The sequence below is a fragment of the Festucalex cinctus genome, chromosome 16 (genome assembly GCF_051991245.1).
Source record: "Festucalex cinctus isolate MCC-2025b chromosome 16, RoL_Fcin_1.0, whole genome shotgun sequence".
Lineage (NCBI taxonomy): Eukaryota > Metazoa > Chordata > Actinopteri > Syngnathiformes > Syngnathidae > Festucalex > Festucalex cinctus.
The window spans coordinates 15362224-15382462 of NC_135426.1; the positions used below are offsets into that span (position 1 = coordinate 15362224).

General features: G+C 39.5%; 1 protein-coding gene across 21 annotated transcripts in view; it reads left to right on the top strand.

Moving 5' to 3' along the window:
- The first annotated feature begins 149 nt into the window (after positions 1-149).
- The window catches only part of ank2b (ankyrin 2b, neuronal), a 34191-nt gene continuing 14101 nt past the window's right edge, over positions 150-20239 (top strand). For 16 of the 21 annotated variants that reach the window (XM_077501311.1, XM_077501312.1, XM_077501313.1 and 13 more), the window contains exons 1-18: positions 4415-4810; positions 8268-8369; positions 9784-9882; positions 9971-10069; positions 10150-10248; positions 10350-10535; positions 11523-11546; positions 13947-14045; positions 14178-14276; positions 15110-15208; positions 16817-17014; positions 17089-17187; positions 17337-17435; positions 17510-17608; positions 17681-17878; positions 18146-18244; positions 18881-18979; positions 19897-20094. In XM_077501311.1, coding sequence (XP_077357437.1) covers positions 4682-4810; positions 8268-8369; positions 9784-9882; positions 9971-10069; positions 10150-10248; positions 10350-10535; positions 11523-11546; positions 13947-14045; positions 14178-14276; positions 15110-15208; positions 16817-17014; positions 17089-17187; positions 17337-17435; positions 17510-17608; positions 17681-17878; positions 18146-18244; positions 18881-18979; positions 19897-20094 — 2124 coding nt within the window. In that variant the 5' untranslated portion in view covers positions 4415-4681. Of the gene's footprint in view, positions 279-358; positions 482-1919; positions 2137-4414; positions 4811-8267; positions 8370-9783; positions 9883-9970; positions 10070-10149; positions 10249-10349; positions 10536-11522; positions 11547-13946; positions 14046-14177; positions 14277-15109; positions 15209-16816; positions 17015-17088; positions 17188-17336; positions 17436-17509; positions 17609-17680; positions 17879-18145; positions 18245-18880; positions 18980-19896; positions 20095-20239 lie in introns of those variants that run through there. The other 5 variants (XM_077501316.1, XM_077501319.1, XM_077501318.1 and 2 more) reach the window with 4 other exon arrangements.

Genomic DNA, 20239 nt, shown 5'->3' on the forward strand with positions numbered 1-20239 from the left:
ATTTGTATTTTATTGTAGCTCTAGCGCAAGCATGCTACGTGCTGTCTCCCAGTATCGCCACCGTGCATTTGCATGGCCTGTTTTGCTACTGGGGCGAGGTTTCCAGATAAACACTGGTGACATCTGCTGCCATGGCAACACCATTGTGTTCCCTCCTCCAAACCTCCCCCCTCGGCCACCTCCCTCCGCGTTCATACCCCCCCCACCTACTCCACCTTCTGCTTGTGCGCTTTGTCCACGCCGTCTTCGCAGACTAACTGGAATTTGACACTTGACGGGTATGTTCCGTTGAATGGGTAGGGGGGTGCGGCTTGGTGTGGATAAAAAAAAAAAACACAAGCAAAAAAACAAGTTTTTTTTTTTTTTTTTTCTTTCTTCTATTTGGTAGAAGGGCTCAGGAATGAGTGAGGACTACCACTACAGACTGGACCCCAGTGATCGCCTCAATGGTTTGGGACAGAGGAGGAAGAGACCCAAGAAGGTAAATGAATGCACCTCAAATGATCATTTTTGTAGAGTTTTCACGAGTGCGCTTTTCATTGTTGCGCGCACCTCTTTGGTGCCTTGGCCAGTAGTAGTAGGAGGCGGCTCTCACATGACAGGGTGGGTCCGGACTCCCTCTTTGTGTTGCCTGGTTCCAGATTTCATCCGTATCACACGCGAGTGATGCTTTGGCGGTGAAAAAAACAAAACAAAACAACTCCATGCATTTCGTAATGGTAACATCTTTTGTTGTTGATTTGAATCCAGGGCCATATCAAACTAATTGTGATTTAATTAGGGGTTAAGATAGTAAATTATTGAACAATTCCTTTGGTTTGCTTTGGTTTTAGAAATTCAGGATGGGCTTGAATGATGTATATGGGTCGTCGATGTAGGTTAGGTTAAGGCTAGTAGTGTTGGGGTTTTATTGTTAGGGTTAAATAAATATACACCATAATGAGGGCAAGGATTACTGGTATACAGTTATGATTATTATGTTTAGTGTTGGGCATAGGCAGACTTTAATTATGTTTTTGAGGTTAAGGGTCATGTGGTTAGGTTTTAAGTTTAGGGTTACATTATGATGAAGAGGGTTAGAGTTTGGTTTTGTCGTCAACTAATTAAAGATATCACCTTTTTTCTTTTTTTTTCTTCATAGTATTAATGTACTTGTGACATCATCAGTATGCTGCTACCATAGGCTGTGACGTAATCTTGATTGTTAATCTAGGTAACGCTGTTGCTAACCAAAAAGAGCGACATGTAAAGGATTTTACTCATTAGGTAAATTAATTGTATTTAACTTTTAAGATTAATGCATCTACATGTCATGTTTTATGGCTGTTTCTTGACATATTTTTTAGGTATATATTTGATCTAACTTTTATTTGCAATACATTAAATTTAATCATTTAGGAACTTTATTGTCCTATATTTAAGGCAGAATTTTCAATCTGTATGTTACAGTGCCTTACAATAAAAATTCTTTTTAGGAATTTGATTGCCAGCATGTTTTTGATGCATATTGAGGCCTTCTACTCTACTGTAATTCAATGTCAGTAATGACGGACCAATAGTTTTTTTTTTCCAGGTGGAACTCAATGTGAACTGTTTGACTACCTGAATTATCTTCAGAATAACTCTAACATTTGAATTTCTATTAAGTTTGAGTCATTTAAATGATCTTGCGTTCCATTATGTAGCACCAACCAAGCTGTGTGTTGTTGATGATGTCATTGAAAACAATGCAATCGGAAACAATGTATCACAGATATTTCGCCTTTATCTCGTTATTGCATCAACCTGTTTCTAGGTCAGTAGAAAATGCCTTTGGCCACCTAATCCCCTCTAAGAATACACACAACCCTTCGTTTGTTCATGTCCATGTGTGTGTTTGTGTGCAAGTTAGCCCTACGGTGTTAATACCTCTAATCCACGCAGTCAGCAGGACTGTCCTACACTTAAGCTTCTTCTCCCTTTTTCACATCTTACACACGTATGCACTGAAATGACACACAATTCTTCCGTCTTGGCTTGGATATTCCCAGAACAAACCCACGTTGGATTATAGTTTTGTTTTTTGTTTTTTTTAAATATTGTGTCGCCGCGGGAGCACCTGTGATTACTGACATGGTGGTTGGGGAATCAGGCCAGGTAAGAAAAGGCAAGTTTAATTGCATAGCACCATTAGTACTTTACGGGGGGTTTCAGGCCAGGATTTTGATGCAAAGATAAGTGTTCAGGAAGTTTGTTCCACAGTTTAGGAGCAAAGAAGCACAGTGCTGTTTAGTAATTTGACTTTTTCAAATCCTGAAGGCACATGTTCAACCAGGGCCGGACTGGCACAAAAATATCGGCCCTGGCATTTTGACTTTGGCCCACTGGCCCAGCCCAGCCAGTCTTGCCTAACATGTAGTTCTGCCACTGATGTTTATTGATGATGTTTCAGTTTGCTATCTATATTTGAAATTGATTAATGGACTGACCCTACTAAATTGTGGGTCAGTCTATTGTGGTAAAATGTAGGAAAATAATCATGAAAAAGCAGCGCATTGGCCCCCGAAGAGGTCGGCCCACCGGGCATCTGCCCTCTATGCAAGATGGCCAGTCCAGCCCTGTGTTCAACTTTTCAATGTTTCCGTCGTCTTGCAGTTCTCTAACAAGGAGCTGAATAGCAAAATTCACAACAGGTGTTTGATCCATGAGTTGATTCATATTTCCCCAGTTGACTTACAATTTATATTTAAGCGACAACTCAACAACTGAGCAACAAATCATTATTAAACCGGAATAGCCACACACACACTGTGAGCTTGGTTTCAAAAGGATTGTCCCACATTCCTTTAAAGTAGATGTAGCTTATGAGATACATGATGGTGTCTGGATGCAGGTGCTCCACCAACTTTTCAATCTTGCCATGAGTCTTATATGCCACATATTTATTGATGGCATCAGCATAGAAGTTGACATCCCTGGAAATATTCCTGAAACAGAGATAAGCAAGTTGTGCAAAAAGCACAAACACTAAACAGCTGGGACAGTCAAATGTGAAGAGGAGGTTACATTAAGTTCACCTGTGAAGGTTCTAGTGCATTTTTGACTCTTCCGCCAATATATTTGTACATCTGATCGCATGTCATTGTCTTCTCAAATGTAATGCTGAAGTCCAGACTCAAGGTGGTGCCATTGTTTATAAAGACTGCATCCATGTCTACCTCAAAGTCAGGAGATTTTAGTTTGAGTCTCTGTTGGAACATCTGTCTGAGTGGCATTGCTATGTGGATTTTCTCTTGCTCCCTTGCGCATTTAGAAAAAAAACAAAACAAAACATGCACGTTAGGTTAATTAATGATTATAAATCGTCCATAGGTGTGATTGTGAACGGTTGTCAGTATGTGCCCTTGCGATTGGCTATAGCAACCTGTGCCGGGTACAACCTGACTCTTTCGGGATAGGCCTCAACCCTAATGAGGACAAGTGAAATAGGAAATGGATGGAAGGACTTGCAAAATAGCATCATTCAGTAGGATCTGTGCAAAGTCTCATGAATCTATGATGAAAAAGACAGCTAGTCTTCCGTTTGGACCTGAAAGGCCATTTTATGGTCACTTGGTTTTCCAAGGTTTCTTTCAGAAACAAACTTAATTGGTTTCATATTCTTAAATAGAACTGGCCACATAAAATACCGTATAGGCTGTAAATTCTCCATCCTTATTTAAAGGAACTACCTGTTTGTTTGTTTTTAATGCTGCAGTCACGTTCTATCTTTTCATTTTGGGTCCATTTTTTATATTCATCCATTTACTTTTACAGTACTTGTAGTAGTGGACCAGCATAAACACCATCTGAAGAGGTGATCTATATTTTCAAACTAAATTTGAATATTTGTCCCCACAGTATGGTCTTCATTTGGTTTGGTGTTTGGCTACATTGCTTCCAGTATGTGAATGTTTGTCCAATCAGATTTCAGCTTATGTGTTACCATGTTAATTTGATGTGCCCGTGGTCTTCAGAATCAGGAGTGCTGGCCCATGATTAAACTGTATACTATTAGCAATAGAATGTTGTTGTTTTTTTCCATATCCCCCCCATACAATAACATTTTTTTTTTTAACATCCTTCGGTTGATTGGTCAGAGCAAAACTGTTCACCTGAAAACAGATTTCTTATTTTATTAGATTCATATTGTTTGTGAACCGCAGATGATGTACGTTGCATGGCATAGTTATACTGGTTTCTATAATTGTGATGTGATAGTGGTGTTATTAAAAGGTAGATTAAGTCAGGCAAGAATGGCAGAAATACTATATCTGTATTTTGCCAATTCACAATTCACCCCCTCTGTTAGATGCAAAGATGGTACCTCCCATGTGTGGACCATTGCAGATGCTCTCTCCCTCCCTCCTCTCGTATGTTTTGCTCACATCCTCCCCCACCAGCCGAGCGACCGTAATCCCACCACCTCTCTCTCGTGCACGACACGAGCAGAGTTGGCACATGGAATTGGGAGGGATTCCGAAAGCCTTTGCGGCCGTGCGTGTATCTTTCAACCTGTAGGGTGGAGCCTTCCCACTCCATCACTTTTCCCGACCTGCATGCAGTGACAGTGGCTTCTGTTTGCAGCAGAGCGGGAGCACTTGTGATAGTTGTCAGGTGTATTCCCTTTTTGTCTGAGCGCGGAAGCAGTTAGCGGGCAGCCATGGCGCACGCCGCCGCCCACATTAAGAAGGCCAGGTCTGAGATGGATCCACCTGCGGACCTGAAGGCTCTGGAGAAAGCTAAGGAGAGGAGGCGGCGCTCCCGAGAGCAGGCGGAACGAAAGCGCAAGGTACTTGGGAGCCATCCCATGTCATTCAGCCCCCATTTGTCGGGGAGTGGCTACCTCATCGCTTGTCCTGTCATCCACGCCTCATCGTCAACACCAACATCGTCATTGCTGTTTACAAGAGAAAGAGACGACCAATCGTCCTAATACTCTTGTGCGTCAAAAAATGTTTTTGACGCATGAGTAATTGACCGCCAAATAAATATGCTGCTAATTGTTTGTTTGTGTCACTTAAACACACATCCTTGACACCAATTACTACTTTCCATTCAGCCTGGACTTTGGCGCCATCTTATGGCGTCTTAGGGTATTATAGATAAAGCAAAAAAATATAGGTGAGTTTTTACTAGGCAGTGGTTAGCTCATCAAACCTCTCTCGATCTATTTTTAACCAACTCACATCTGAGTGACAAAATTGACGGCTAAGTTAGCTTCTCGTTTTCGCCATTAGGTGTGATTCCAAGCAGTATGGTATCTCGATGAGAAATTGTTTACAAAATCAAAATAAATCAGAAATGAATTTGTTCACCCTTCCTGGTGGACCACCAAGGGCAAAAAAAAACCCAAAACAACCTGACATTTATATCACCTGTGCTTAATTTGAGTATCCGTGGTTAATAAAATGATCAATGACACTTTTACCCCTGCGGCTGTTGTGACTTGGTTTGATCTAATTCTTCATTCCGTCAGTTCCCTGTCAGATAACACAATTTGACATTTGTTGGTATGCCTTAACTCTTATTGCCACAGTGAAAACCCTAAAAATAAATCTGTGGGCGTTTGCTGTACCTACACAGATTTGCTATCTACTAAAAGATATTGTATATTGGCAGTGGCAGGCTGTGCATTTTGTACCTGGGACTTGCCATATTAATCCACCTCTTAATGCCACCACTATCATGTCATGATATCAACTATCAAAACTATAAAAAGGTCGAGCATTTCTAGAAAAAACTTAAAAAAATAATTAAGTTACTCCTAGATAAATAAATGTGTACATGTCTACAAATATGTTTTTTTTTCTAGTCTAACTTGGCTGCAATAGGTTTTCCTTGACCAACCAATTAGAGCATGTGGTTCTTCACCTGGTTGGAAGTGCTGAACCCCACCAGATTCCTATGCGCATTCACCCTTCCCATAAAATACGATATATTTATTTATTTTTCAAATTCAAGTCATGGGTATATTTATTTATTTTTCAAATTCAAGTCATGGGTACAGGGTTTATTGGTGAACAAAATGTGGATTTTGTTGTATATAATATTTATAGAACACTTTAAAACAACCACCACTGTTATCTTAAGCTGGAACCCAGGGGCAACAGATACAATGAAAACAGCAGAGGCCCCAGAATTGAACCCTGTGGAGCACCATACGTTTTGTTATACATGTGAATTCTTTTGCACATATTTGTCCGACCGCTTACTTTTTTTGCTTGATGTAGTATGAACTGATTGCAATAATAAAGAGATCACATGCATGGCAAGGAATCAAGGCTAAATTCTGATTGGGGGAAAAAAATGCAGTACAACAAAGAGTAACGCTACAAATTGAAGATTGTATTATTTTTATTCCAAAGAGACTATTTCATGGAATAAAAATATCTATCTACGAGTACAAGGCAGATGGGTTAGGCTAAATTGTGTAAAACTTCACTTTTCATCATTGGCGGCTCACTTTCGAGCATCATGCGACACTCCCCTCAACCCCCACCCGAGCATTATGTTTGCTGTTTTGCTGGCAAAGCCCACGCTCTTATCTGTTTTTTCAATCTAATCCCCGCCTGCTGCTGGCCTCATGGATGATACAATTGACGTGGAAATATTTCTCTTGGTAATTTTAATCTCAGCTACCACCTTTCACCTCTTCCAATCAACAGCTTTCTCATGTTTTTGTGTCGCAAGGTTGAATTTAGATGACTGTATGTACGAGTCCATCCATTCATTTCCTATATGCTGTGCAGGGCAGCAGGAGGGTAGCGATTGAGGGTTCCAGCTGTTGGGGTACACCCTGGACAGATCCCCTAACAGCTGATTCACAGCTCAGGGAGTTTAGTTAGACCCCAAGCAACACAATCTTCCATCCCAAAGAATACGAAATACAATCCAGTTACTGCAAAAAGTCAAACACAAATCAATGCAAAATATGTGTTTGTTTGTTTTTTTTGTGCAAGAGAAATTTTATCAGTGGTTATGAGTAATCTTAGTTTAAAATAAGAAATTGTCATTCTATAGGTGTCGGTAGAATAAATAATTGTCGTGCTATTCCTGTTGTAGTTGCATATTGTTTTGCTGAAATTAAGTATCGTTATTACTTTTCCCCTTTTTTTAAAAGCTTTTTTTTTTTCTTTTTTTTTTTTGCAGTGTAAAAGGAGAGATTCTCTCTAACTGTTGCAAATTCACACTCATATCTTCTGAGTACTCTACAGTGGTGGACTAGGATTGACCAAATCCTGGATTAGAGTTTTTATAATCTGGCTGTTGTGTCACTGCAGGACACTGCAGCTCAAAAGAGATTCCACTGCTGCTATTGCTATGACAACTAAAAAGGAAGGAACGTTGCTCAAATGACAAGACGGCCAACTCACACTTTAATATTATCATTCCAATTAGAACAAGGAACCACATGTGACCCGCTAGACAAGGTTTCTCAAACTTTTTGGGTTTAAGGATGACATAATTAATTTGAAATGATTTTGCCGATGCCACAAACTGAAAATCGTGGACCTCCAGGGCGAAAACCACTGGCAGAAGGACATTTTTCAAAAGGCACAAAACATTTAACCCCACCATAAAGCAAGACAAAGAGCATCAATACTCAAAAATGCTTGCACTTTTGATGTAAATATCTGATTGTTTATATCCCATCTGACGTTGCACGAGGACGGAAAGGCGTTTACTTCGGATTTAGGGGTGACTGATGCGTTCTGACTCGTTTGGCTGCTTGTTTGCAAATGATAGCCCGAGGAGTGTCTCACTGTGGTTTGCAGGGATTTACAGAAGACTTTCCAGATGTTCAGCGGCCTCAGACTGAAGAGGGCTTGACAGAAAAATGCGGCTTACCACAAAATAGTTGACTCTTTATGTATGATTGTACTCCCTCTAGATCATTGACTCCCAACTGTGTCACCACATGCCAGTGATTTATAGTGAGAGGCACAACAAATAAATTCCTCTCCATTAGATATTCCTCCACGACACATTTTCTGTATTGTGCTTCCCACACCTAATCTATACTGTTGTGACTATTTCACTCCTCTGTCTGAAATCGTGACAGTAAAACTGCAGAAGCAGACTTCTGCGAACGCTGGGGTTTATTTTCGGATTGGTGCCGTTTTAAAGGGAGCTAATATTAGCATACGCTTGAAAATCAAACCTTGCTTTTAAGCCTGTCGTTTGATTATCATCATCAAAATCCGGCTGGCTGAGGAAATCTCCATTCTATCTTATTTCTGTTGTAGTCTGACAGCAACACCAGCTTCTTGCGCGCGGCCAGAGCAGGGAACATCGACAAGGTGTTGGAATATCTGAAAGGGGGAGTGGACATCAACACAAGCAATCAGGTAAAAACACACACAAACATAAAAATAAACACACACAAACAAATGTATGTATGGAGCCACAGACATGAGATGGGAAACATTTTATACTGTATATGTATAACCTGCACACAAATTTGTAGGTAGGTTTAGATAAGCATATGGAGTGCACCTATTCTTAGTACTCCCTTACAATTTCTTGAGAAGGTGCGCTCCATTTACCTGCCTGCCCAGTAATGATTTTCACATTATTATTTAGAGTCTGTGTGGACATTATACCTAAACTGATGGCCACAAATGAGTACTTCCAGGCACCAAATGAGCATTTTGTGCACGTTAATGTCTTTTTTTTCCTTTTTTTTTCTTTTTTTTTTTTAAATAGTGTGCGCGACACGCAACTGAATATCTAGATAGAAATGATATGTTAATTTTAGGTAGAAGACATCGCCTACTGCAGTTTCTAAAAAACAAAGGTGCGCTCCATTTTCTTGCCCACATTCCAACTTGTTCATAAGAATATTATGTATTTCATGCACACCTGATATCAATTTCATAGCCACAAATTCGTATACAGTTGGTGCAAAAGTAAGTATACAACAAATCAAGGAAAGGGGTACAATAGGTTTTAGGAATATATAGTGGGATGAATTCATGTGAACACACAGTAGAGCTAGAGGTCATTCTGACGTGTTGTGTAACTTTGCCAACAAGGAGTTCCTTTTATATGGTGAATATATCTGCTCATTGTTTTGCTTGTCTTCACACTTCCAAGAATGGGAGTAGACCTGGAAAATCTATGCGCACTGGGGAGATTATAAAAGTGCAAGTCAAGTTAAAGGCCCAGTCTGCCAGTTTCACTCTGGAAAAGGCACTTTTTAAATACAGGATTTAAACAAACAAACTACTTCTCAATTTACAGATTAGGGCTTGTCTTCATTTCTGGTGGTGATTTTGTCAGTTTGCATATTTTTCCACCAACAACAATTACCAGGGTAATTAAATTCCCCAGGGGGCATCTAAGTACGATTTCAGCAGCAGGGTCTTGCTCAGCCAGGCAGGAACTTTGAGGGGGCGGGCTGCAATGACCACGGCTGATTGGTCAAATTTGGGGGCGTTGTTTTTACATCGGCTGGACTCAATCAAACTCATTTGAATTAATTACAGAGAACTCGAAGACTCTGTGGAAACACAATTTTAAATTCCCTGATGAACTTTTACAACCAAGAACTCCTTTTACCCAGAACTCAAAGTTCCTGAGCTTGTTGGTGGGGAAAACGCCTAAAAAGCCCAATATCGCCGCCGATAATCAGTCTGTTCGATTATCAGTCTATCCCTAGTCAATACTTGCATTTTGTTATTCTGTTGTGGCCACAATTCAAAAATATTTTGCCATGGGAATGGCAAAAGAAAAATAACAAACTTCCGATACTTTTTTCAGAATGGACTTAACGCACTGCACCTAGCAGCCAAGGAGGGCCACGTAGAGCTTGTTGAGGAGCTGCTGGAAAGAGGAGTTGCCTTGAATTCTGCAACAAAGGTGCGGGAAACCACCCGTTTTGTCTTGAAAGTGAAACAGATGGTCATCGTCCTCTAACCAATGTGCGCTTCACTGTTTGTGAATTTAGAAAGGAAACACAGCTCTGCACATCTCGTCTCTCGCTGGTCAGGCTGAAGTGGTGAAGATTCTGGTCAAACAAGGCGCTGATATCAATACACAGTCTCAGGTGAGTCTTCCGGGCCGGGTCTGTCCTTTTCAACGTGGCCTTTGCTTTGACTGTAAGTCGCTCTTTGTGTTTACGTGCAGAATGGATTCACTCCCCTCTACATGGCTGCACAGGAGAATCACCTGGATGTGGTGCGATACCTCCTGGAGAATGGAGGCAATCAGAGCACTGCCACAGAAGTGAGTGAGAAGAAACCTCACATTTTGGATAACAAAGCTCAAAACAGAGCAATATTTCCTGGTTTTTGCTAATGCTCACTCTTATCGCTGATGGTTGCCAGGACGGCTTCACCCCTCTGGCCATTGCCCTTCAGCAGGGTCACAACCAAGTGGTTTCAATCTTATTGGAGAACGATACTAAAGGGAAAGTCCGATTGCCTGCCTTGCATATTGCAGCCCGCAAGGACGATACCAAATCGGCAGCCCTGCTTCTCCAGAACGACCACAATGCTGATGTGCAGTCAAAGGTATGTCAGCCAGACTGCCGTATTTGTACATTTTTTTGCATAATTTAGTATCATACAACGAACAATGGAGCGCCATACATTAACTCATTCACTCGCAGCCATGTTCACATTTGAACTGATTTTGCAAGGCCCACAGAATATTGTGTTCTATTGCTATAAAAACATGGAACCCACCAAAAGAAAGATTAAAGTCTCTTCTTTCATCAGGAAAAGAGTATATTTCTATCTGTTTCCGTTTTGCAGCAATTAGCATTACATTATAGCTAATTTTCATCATTATTCACAAATCTATCTTCTTTTTTTTTTTTTTTTTTTTTTTACATGGTCGTGGTTGATCTCTTTTGCTCTGCTGCCATCTGCTGACCGTTTGTGTAATAACTACCTCTTTTTTTTTCAGCCATTCTTTTCGGTTGAGAGGCTGCACCAAAGCCTTCTGTATGCTTTAGCATAAAAAATAAATAAATAAAAAAAATAAAAAAATAAATAAAAGTATAAATACGTCTTTGGGACAGGTAAATCATTTAAAATATAACGGATTTATACGTTTGGGGAACAATTGAGTTAAGCTCCATCTAGGCCTATTGTACACACAACACTTATCAACACTACAGTATTTTTTTTTTTAGACATTTTTGTGTTTGTCCTAATATTTAATTTTTAAAATTCTTTCAAGCGTTAGGCTTCGTACAAGTTTAAAAAGTAGGGATCAAGGTCATTATTTCAAGGTATCAACCATCTCAAATAAACAAAACGTGAAGCAACCAATCACTGCTGCACAAGGCAGGATTTATTTGTGTCACTGAATGGTTAGTCTCTTCATGTTTAGATTCAACACAGCTGACTGTTATTGTTGCTGTAGCCAAAATTGTACTGTTGAAGCTCGCTGTCACACGTCTCCTCTTTCACAAAAACGCCACCATTTTGAAGCTCACTGGGCTGAAGTCACATGAGCACTGATATTTTCCTGCATCATGTCCCCTGCTTCAGATGATGGTCAATAGAACTACTGAGGTATATAGTGTTTTGTTTTTTTTTTTTGGCCTGCCTCATGGCTTTATTTATTTCCTGCCACATTTCACAGTGCTGTATGAAATAATAACTGTCACTTTAGTTTACAGTTTCATCACTTGTTGTTTTTGGCAGTCTGGGCCTCCATTGCATGGCAACGTCTCTCTGTTGTCTGTGTTCTTTTTATTATTATTATTATTTTTCTTCCAGATGTATTGTAAAATTTGCTGTTCAACACTACTAATTGGTGACTCTTACTAAACATTAACATGCCTTTTTTTGAGGAAACAAACCTTAACATTGGTATGTTGCATGCGTTATAATCAGTAGTCTGTGGAATTGAGGGTTGCCAATATTGAAATCCAACCGAGTCACGTAAAATTGTGATAAAATGTGATTTTTCAATGTTCATTCATTTTAAAAACTCACTATTCATTTCAATAATATGCAGAAAAAATATATGTTCTGTCTTATCAACTTGAATTTTTTTAAGTAGTGTATAATTGTAGGTCTAGTCATCACTAATTATATTACACAGGAAACTTTTTCACTGCCAATTTTCTGCTACAGATACCTGAAGGAGAACTCAGCGAACGTAGTAATTGGTGGTAGGCTTGCGAAGTGTGCTCTCTCTGATGCATCTAGTGCGCCGCACGTGCTTTAAAAGGCACGCACTTCGACCTTAGGTCATTACATTGTATTAGTTCACCACTAGATGGCACTAAATTCTTCACACTGTCACTTTAAGGAAATGCTCAAAGTAACTTTTCACAATAAATAGCCGCTTGTGAAGAAAAAATATATTGGAACAAGTATGTTTTGCCTTTATTTGAGATATTTTGATCTATATTATGGCTAGACCCACAAAAAAACCTTGACTGAGAAGACACAGGAAGTCATCCATTTAGGTTTGAAGCGGCCATTTTTGTTGGTTTATTCTAATTTCTTTGAAAACTGGCCTGCTCAAAATTTTGTCTGATTGTTGTCAAACTGGACCCACGCCTACAGGACATACAGGTGACGCGTAGTTGCATAACATTTGCAGTTTTGTTGTAGCTTGTTGGCAAAGCTTGGCAGAAAAGTTTGTTGACTCGCCATATAAATACAAAACTTTAATAATTAGACATCACTTAGGAAAATGAAATTTGTTGCGCACGTCTATCGTGAATCTAACTTAAAGACAGGAAATCTACCAGTTTGGTTTGAAGCAGCCATCTTCGTATCATTTTGTCCATTTCCAGGGGTCTTTGAAAAACAATCTAGTCTGGGGCCTGTCTGTTGTAAATAAACACAACAGCCGCATTATTTTCAAATATCGTGTGCTTACAATTTGTCACTAATCAGTTTTAATTACTCGTGGCAGCCCTCCTTAGATACATCAGGTTACGGAACAGTTATGTCACATGCATGTACACGCCCTTCCTTAATTTTGGCACCGTTCTGTGTTTGATGACTGTGCAACGTTTTGAAGCCATCACATTAGTCACTGAATTCTCAGCACTTTTGTAAACAACTTTTTCACATTAAATCGGACCAAAACGTACAGAATGGCAAGGTAAGGCAGACATTTCACAACTACTCAAACCTGCTGTGTAATCTAACATTTCTGGCATAATAATTCTCATTACTAATGTTAATATTTTGATGACGTAAAGTCAACATATTTATTTTTGATTTGTACACAAAAAAAAAAGTTCCACAACTTTGATTGTATAAATGCTGAGATGATCTTGCTAAAAATGAGAATCTAAGAATTTGTTTCACAGTTTGGCCTTGGCAGAGGACTGTGCTCAAACGATAACCAGTTCACATCTTCAGTTGTTGTTTGTGGGTCTTGGTGCCTTCACTTTTGTTTTGAATAACTGAAAAAGCATGCTATATGCATATTGGGTCCATATCAGGGCTGTGACCATTTAAGGGCATATCCATCTGCACTGTAAAGACCTACAAACAAGCAGCAGCAAAAGTTGAGTTGGCATAGATGGAGAACTTTTTTTTTTTTTTTTTACTTCCCACCTGTACTTGCTCAAGGCAGCAAGACTCACAAAAGATGCAGGAACTGAACACATCTGCAATGCTGATATTTCTCAGCCTTCATACAATTTCTGAGTAGAACCACATTGTTTTGTTTGAATCTAATTTGATTTTACGATTGTATGATTACTTGCCCGTACTCAAATGGTTTCTCCCTGCATTGTGTTTCCCATCATTGACTTTAAAGTGATTGTGACAGAGCCTGCATGAAGTGTTGCTTTTATTTGTTTGAAGTGTTGCTTTTATTTGTTTCTTACCTGTAATTTGACTTCCTACTTTTCATACCGAATGGCATTTAATCCCAATGCATGCATTCTGGGAGTCACGTTCCAGTCGTCACGCTTTTTCTCTCTCATTCCTGCACTCTAGAGCGGATTCACCCCACTGCATATCGCTGCCCACTATGGGAACGTCAACGTGGCCACGCTCCTACTAAACCGAGGGGCAGCCGTGGACTTCCTCGCCAGGGTAAGATCCGACAAACCACTGTGAGATCATCTGGTGTGGCGCAGGAAGTTATCCGTTCTTCTACGTCAAAATGGAGTGTGAATTTCTGTAACGGCTGCGTTTATCTCTTTTTTTTTTTTTTTTTTTTTTTAGAATGGTATTACTCCCCTTCACGTCGCATCCAAGCGAGGCAACACAAACATGGTTTGCCTGCTACTGGATCGTGGCTCACAGATAGATGCAAAAACAAGAGTAAGTGCTTTGAGGAAGTGCGTCAATCAATATCTACATCTGTCGGTGGTGATACATTGTCAAATGATTCATTATTGTTGTGGGAAAGTGCATTAAATCCCATGACAGTGCCAGCTATCCATTAAGATATTTCATTATGTTATACAGGCAGCCTCAATTCATAGGTTGAGTCTATCCTCCCCAAGGGAGGGATATATTAGAGTTGTGATTCGCCACAAATTCCAAATATGTCTCTTAAGTTTTTGTGAGTAGTTTTCACTGGATTTTTTTTTTTAACAATACATTTTCTGTATTGCCCACACCTTTTTTTCCTTTCCTTTTATTATTTTTTTGAACATATAAACAGATGAACAGCAGAGATAAAACAGAAAACAACAACAATCAAAAGAGAAGAAAATCCCAATAAAATAATCATTCAATCAATCATAACTTACATGTTCAAAAGGGAGTAGGAAGAAGTTAAAAACTTATCTAGTCCTACCCCTTTTACTCAATATATTTAAACTTATTTCATTATTAATACAATTTTAATTTACTAATTATTAAAAAAAAAAAAATAAAAAAAAAATAATAATAATAAATGATATATATAATCCAAGTTATATATATACATATACATATATACATACATACATATACACACATATACACAAGTGCACTTAACATATTCACATTTACCAAAAACATATATACATAAATTTACTAAACATATACCATAATACCTATCTAGATCATTTACACATACTCACATGTACATTTTTCATATTCTGGTCTGACACCTACTATGAAAGTGTGTCATGGGAAAATGCTGCTCTTTTCTTCTCTCTCTGTAGGATGGCCTTACCCCACTCCACTGCGCAGCCCGGAGTGGACACGACACAGCCGTTGAGCTTCTCCTGGAGAGAGGAGCGCCTCTGCTTGCCAGGACAAAGGTATCATTTTGACACATTTACAGTACGACGGACACAAACGGTCGCTTTCAGACCCAAGTGTGACATTCACATTCTCACAAATGTGTAGTCAAACTAAACTAGGAAGTTGACCATTTTAGGGAAAATGAAGTAAAATATTCAACAATTTAATGTTAACAAAGTTGATGCATTATGAAAGTAGTGTCCTAAGAGTCACAATACGCAGAGAGAATACATGATTTTAAAGGTTTTATGAAAATCAATTGATAACATTTCAGGAAAAACATCAATAACATGACTGTCAAAAAGGTATAATTTTAGAGGGGAGAAAACCTGCAGTTTTGCAAAGTAAAAGTTGGAAAAAGTCATTATTCTTTGAGAATACTGAAATGTCAAGGTAAACTTTAACATTACAATAAAAAGTCAGAGTTCAAAGTCGTACAAAATGGCAAAAAAAAAGAAAAGAAAAAAGTTTTAGTATTAATCTTTTTTTAAGTATGAGCATAAGTTAGAGGGTTTGCACTAGGGGTGTGAATTGCCTCGTACCTGACGATTCGATTCGTATCACGATTCACAGGTCACGATTCGATTCGATACCGATTAATCCCGATACGAATTTATAAGTCGATTGTTGCGATTTTTTTTCATTCAAATTTAGAAAATACTAATCAGTAAGCTTGTAGAGTGTAAGATTTATATGAAAATGTATTATTTATTTATCTGAAATTTCAGTCTTATAGGGGTTGTAATCTGTTTCATGTTTAAACAGCAATAAAATAAAATATTAAGGCTTAATGTTCCGTTCATATAACATTCTTCCATGCTTAAGGTGTGAATCCTAAAAAAAAAAAAAAAAAAAAAAAAAAAAAAAAAAAAAAAATTCGATTTTGCCTATTATTGAATCGATTCGAGAATCGCGCGATGTAGTATCGCGATATATCGCCGAATCGATTTTTTTTTTAACACCCCTAGTTTGCACCAAATCTTGAAGAATTGAATGGGGTGCATAGCAAAAACAAACAAACAAACAAAAAAAAAGTCTGTGCCTTCATTTCTAATTTAAAGGCTCAGATTCAATTTAGATTTGAGGATACTATCATGACTCGGGTCATGCAGGGGTAATGTTTGGGTCTTGACTCATGTTTGGGGTCCTGCCAGGGTTAAGTGATCTGTTAAGTTTGGGTTCATGACCGTGAGGTCAAGTGTCTGTTTTGAACTGATGTAACCATCATCTAGTTTCAACTAGTTTTAGGCTATGTGATGTCAGGACCTATGTGATGCCAATCTTTAGTCCTTTAATTTGTCACAACCAATCAGATCGATTCACTGTCTAGAGTAGCGTTCTGAGAAGTGTTTGTGTTTGTCGGATTATTACCACTGTCCTCTGTGCAACTCTCTTTGTTTCTCGTCTAGTCAAGTTTGTTCCACGCCTCTTGATGTGAATAAATAGTTAAAATCTTATTTGTGTCTGCGCTTTGGGATCCAACCCTCTCAGCACATAACAGATACTTGCGGAGGCCAAAGCTAGCTGGCCAGTATAAGTTTGTACATCATTTGTAATGTAATGATAATAAAGTTGGAATTGAAAAGGAAATAGAACTTCATTTTGTGTTCCTCATTGTTACCCAGAATGGCCTGTCTCCCCTTCACATGGCAGCCCAAGGCGATCACGTGGAATGCGTCAAACACCTTCTGCAGCACAAGGCACCCATCGGCGACGTCACCTTGGACTACCTGACAGCTTTACACGTGGCAGCCCACTGCGGCCACTACAGAGTTACCAAACTTCTTTTGGACAAGAGAGCCAACCCGAATGCCCGGGCATTGGTACCACAACTTTTCTATTTTCTCATTTGAAATGATGATAAGATCAGTAAATGACATTCCCGTTCATTCCCCAGAATGGCTTTACTCCGTTGCACATTGCTTGTAAGAAGAACCGGGTGAAGGTCATGGAGTTGCTGGTCAAATATGGAGCCTCAATCCAGGCCATCACAGAGGTACTTTATGAAATAATACTTTATTTCATTGGAGGGCTTTGCTTCAATTTAGTTTTGAAAATGTGTGCCAACTCTGCTGGGATGTTAATTGTCTGGAAAACCTCTCCCATCACTGCTGTTCAGCTCTTTGTTTTCCACCTTGCATGCAGTCCGGTTTGACGCCCATCCATGTGGCAGCCTTCATGGGTCACCTTAACATCGTCCTGTTGCTGCTGCAAAATGGAGCTTCTCCAGACCGGAGCAACATTGTGAGTGAAACGCATCGCATTGATTTCACAAACGCACCACAGCAACGATGTAATATGCGAATCGTGCGGTACAGCGTGGCGAAACATCGTTACACATGGCGGCCAGGGCCGGTCAGGTGGAGGTGGTTCGGTGCCTGCTGAGGAACGGAGCAATGGTGGACGCCAGGGCTCGGGTGAGTGCTGGTTTGAACTTTATGGGGAGAATGGTGAATATTACAAAGAGAATTTTCTTGTGTTGTGTTCAGGAGGACCAGACCCCCCTCCACATTGCCGCACGGCTGGGGAAAACCGAAATTGTCCAGCTACTGCTGCAACACATGGCCCACCCTGATGCGGCCACAGCCAATGGCTACACTCCACTTCACATCGCCGCCAAGGAGGGCCAGGTGGAGACCGCCTCAGTTCTGCTGGAGGCGGGGGCTTCGCACTCGCTGGCCACAAAGGTGGGTGGCCAATCCAGTGATGCGTAGTAATGGCTCTGTTTCGTAGTTCTACCAATCAGATTGCAGATTCACCTCCCATGTATTGATAGCTTCAATATTCCTGACTTGTAGTATTTATGGGTGGATTTAGTCTGGTAATTCCCCACTGAAGGCCAAATGGTACCAAATGCACAGCCCGCCACTTTTCTACATTCAGTACATTTGTTAGTGCACATGATGGATACTCAACGAGTAATTAATTGATGGTCTATGGCATATTTTCCGCAGAAAGGATTTACTCCCCTTCATGTTGCCTCAAAGTACGGAAGCCTCGATGTGGCCAAACTTCTGCTGCAGCGTTGTGCGCCACCAGATTCTACAGGGAAGGTTCGCATTGAAAATGAGAAGCTCGCTGAGATTTCTACCATTTCGCATAATTTTGCAATTAGAAGTCATTTTAAGAGAATCAAGTCCTTATTAATAAATAATACATTTGATATAATACATTTGATCCATTCTACAGCAAACTGCGCATATGTGCTTTTTCTATTCTAAAAGTAATGCTTTGCAGCCATCTTGTGGCATCTACAGGCAATTAGAAACTTTTTTTGAGGAGGTATCAGATCCCCCTTATGAATAGCGGGGAATACAGAAATGCAAGCTTTTATATTTTATTGCAGAGGAAAGCCCTTGCTTGGACACATTTTGAAGCTCAATTGTTAAAGGAGCAATAAAGCAAATCCCAGGTTCCAGATTGGGAGGAAAACACAAAAAGCAAAAATTGTTTTCAATAATGTCATTGTAATTTACCTTTTCTGTTAGTAATAAATATCGGAAATTGGACATTATATTTAAATGCAAGAAAAATGAGCCATGTTATCTAAGGGCATAAACATTTGAAGAAAAAAATGTGTATTCTGAATGTGAGGTTTTCATTTTACAAGCAAAACAAATGTTATAACGATATGAGAAGAAGAAAAAAAAGTACAAATATTTTCAGAATATTCTGACTTTCTCTTGTAGAATGGCCTCACACCGCTCCATGTTGCAGCACATTATGATAACCAGAAGGTGGCGCTTCTGCTTCTGGACAAAGGAGCATCCCCTCACACCATTGCCAAGGTGAGACTTCAATTTAGTGCACTGCTTGTCTTATTCAGTTTATTTATTTGTTTATCTATTTATTTTTTATTTGGTTTTTTTGGAAGAGATTAAGAAGATGGATGGAAATAAAAACTAAAGGACTATAGATTTTAAGACAAGATGAACTTTTTTAACCAAGTCTTTAGGAAGCTTCAGAGTTGGCAGTTCGTTACATGGTCAAAAGTCTCAAGTCAACCTCCAAGTTGTTTCATACAAGTCTCTATCTCAAGTGACTGGCAAAAAAACAAGCAAGTCAAGTCGAGTTAATGCTAAATTTCAAGTAGGCTGAGTCAAGTTATTACTTGGATTAAGCAAGTCAGAAGTGATATAATCTTGCTTAGTCATGTTACACTGTACTGTATATTCGTCCATTAGCCACTTTGAACTCCATAAACCAGTCTCCGTGGCCATTATTTGTCTACTCAAATAAATGCATAACCAACATGTCCTTGTATTGACAGATGACGTTAGATGTCGTAGTTGTCTCTTATCTTTCAGTTGCAAACCTTGCATACTGCCATTTTCTTTGATCAAAAATGTAATCCTTGAAATGAATCATCTTTAGATGTCGCTCTATGATACTCAGAGCATACTGGTGAGTTGGCAGGTTTGTGCGCACTACACAAAAATGCACTTTTCCTCCTGAAACAAAACAAGATGGCACATTATGTTGAAAATGCAGATTTTCAAACATAAAAAGGTAAAATTTGTCAAGTCATGTAGTTAGCGAGTCTAGTCTGTAACGTCAAATCGAGTCTTTCATGAGTTATAGTCAAGCCCCAAATTTAAGATTTCCGTCTCAAGTCCAACTCAAGTCTTCCACCTCTGGTAAGCTGAAGGAAAATGTTGGCAACCGTGCAATCGTAGTTTCTGTCTCCTGTGTCTTTCTGGAGCAGAATGGTTACACCCCTCTTCACATTGTGGCCAAAAAGAACCAAATAGACATTGCGACAGTGCTACTGAACTATGGTGCCGAAACCAACGTCCTGACCAAACAGGGCGTCACTCCACTCCATTTGGCTTCGGAGGAGGGCCATGCTGACATGGCTGCACTGCTCCTGAGTAAGGGAGCTCATGTCAACACTCCTACTAAGGTGTGTCTCCATTTATTCATACCTACTACTTATGGATACCTACATTATAGCTTGCTAGCATTTAGCATGTTAACTTGTGATAAATTCACCTTTTGCACCTATACTACAATTCATCTTGTAAAATCCTTATTCATTTGCAAAGTTG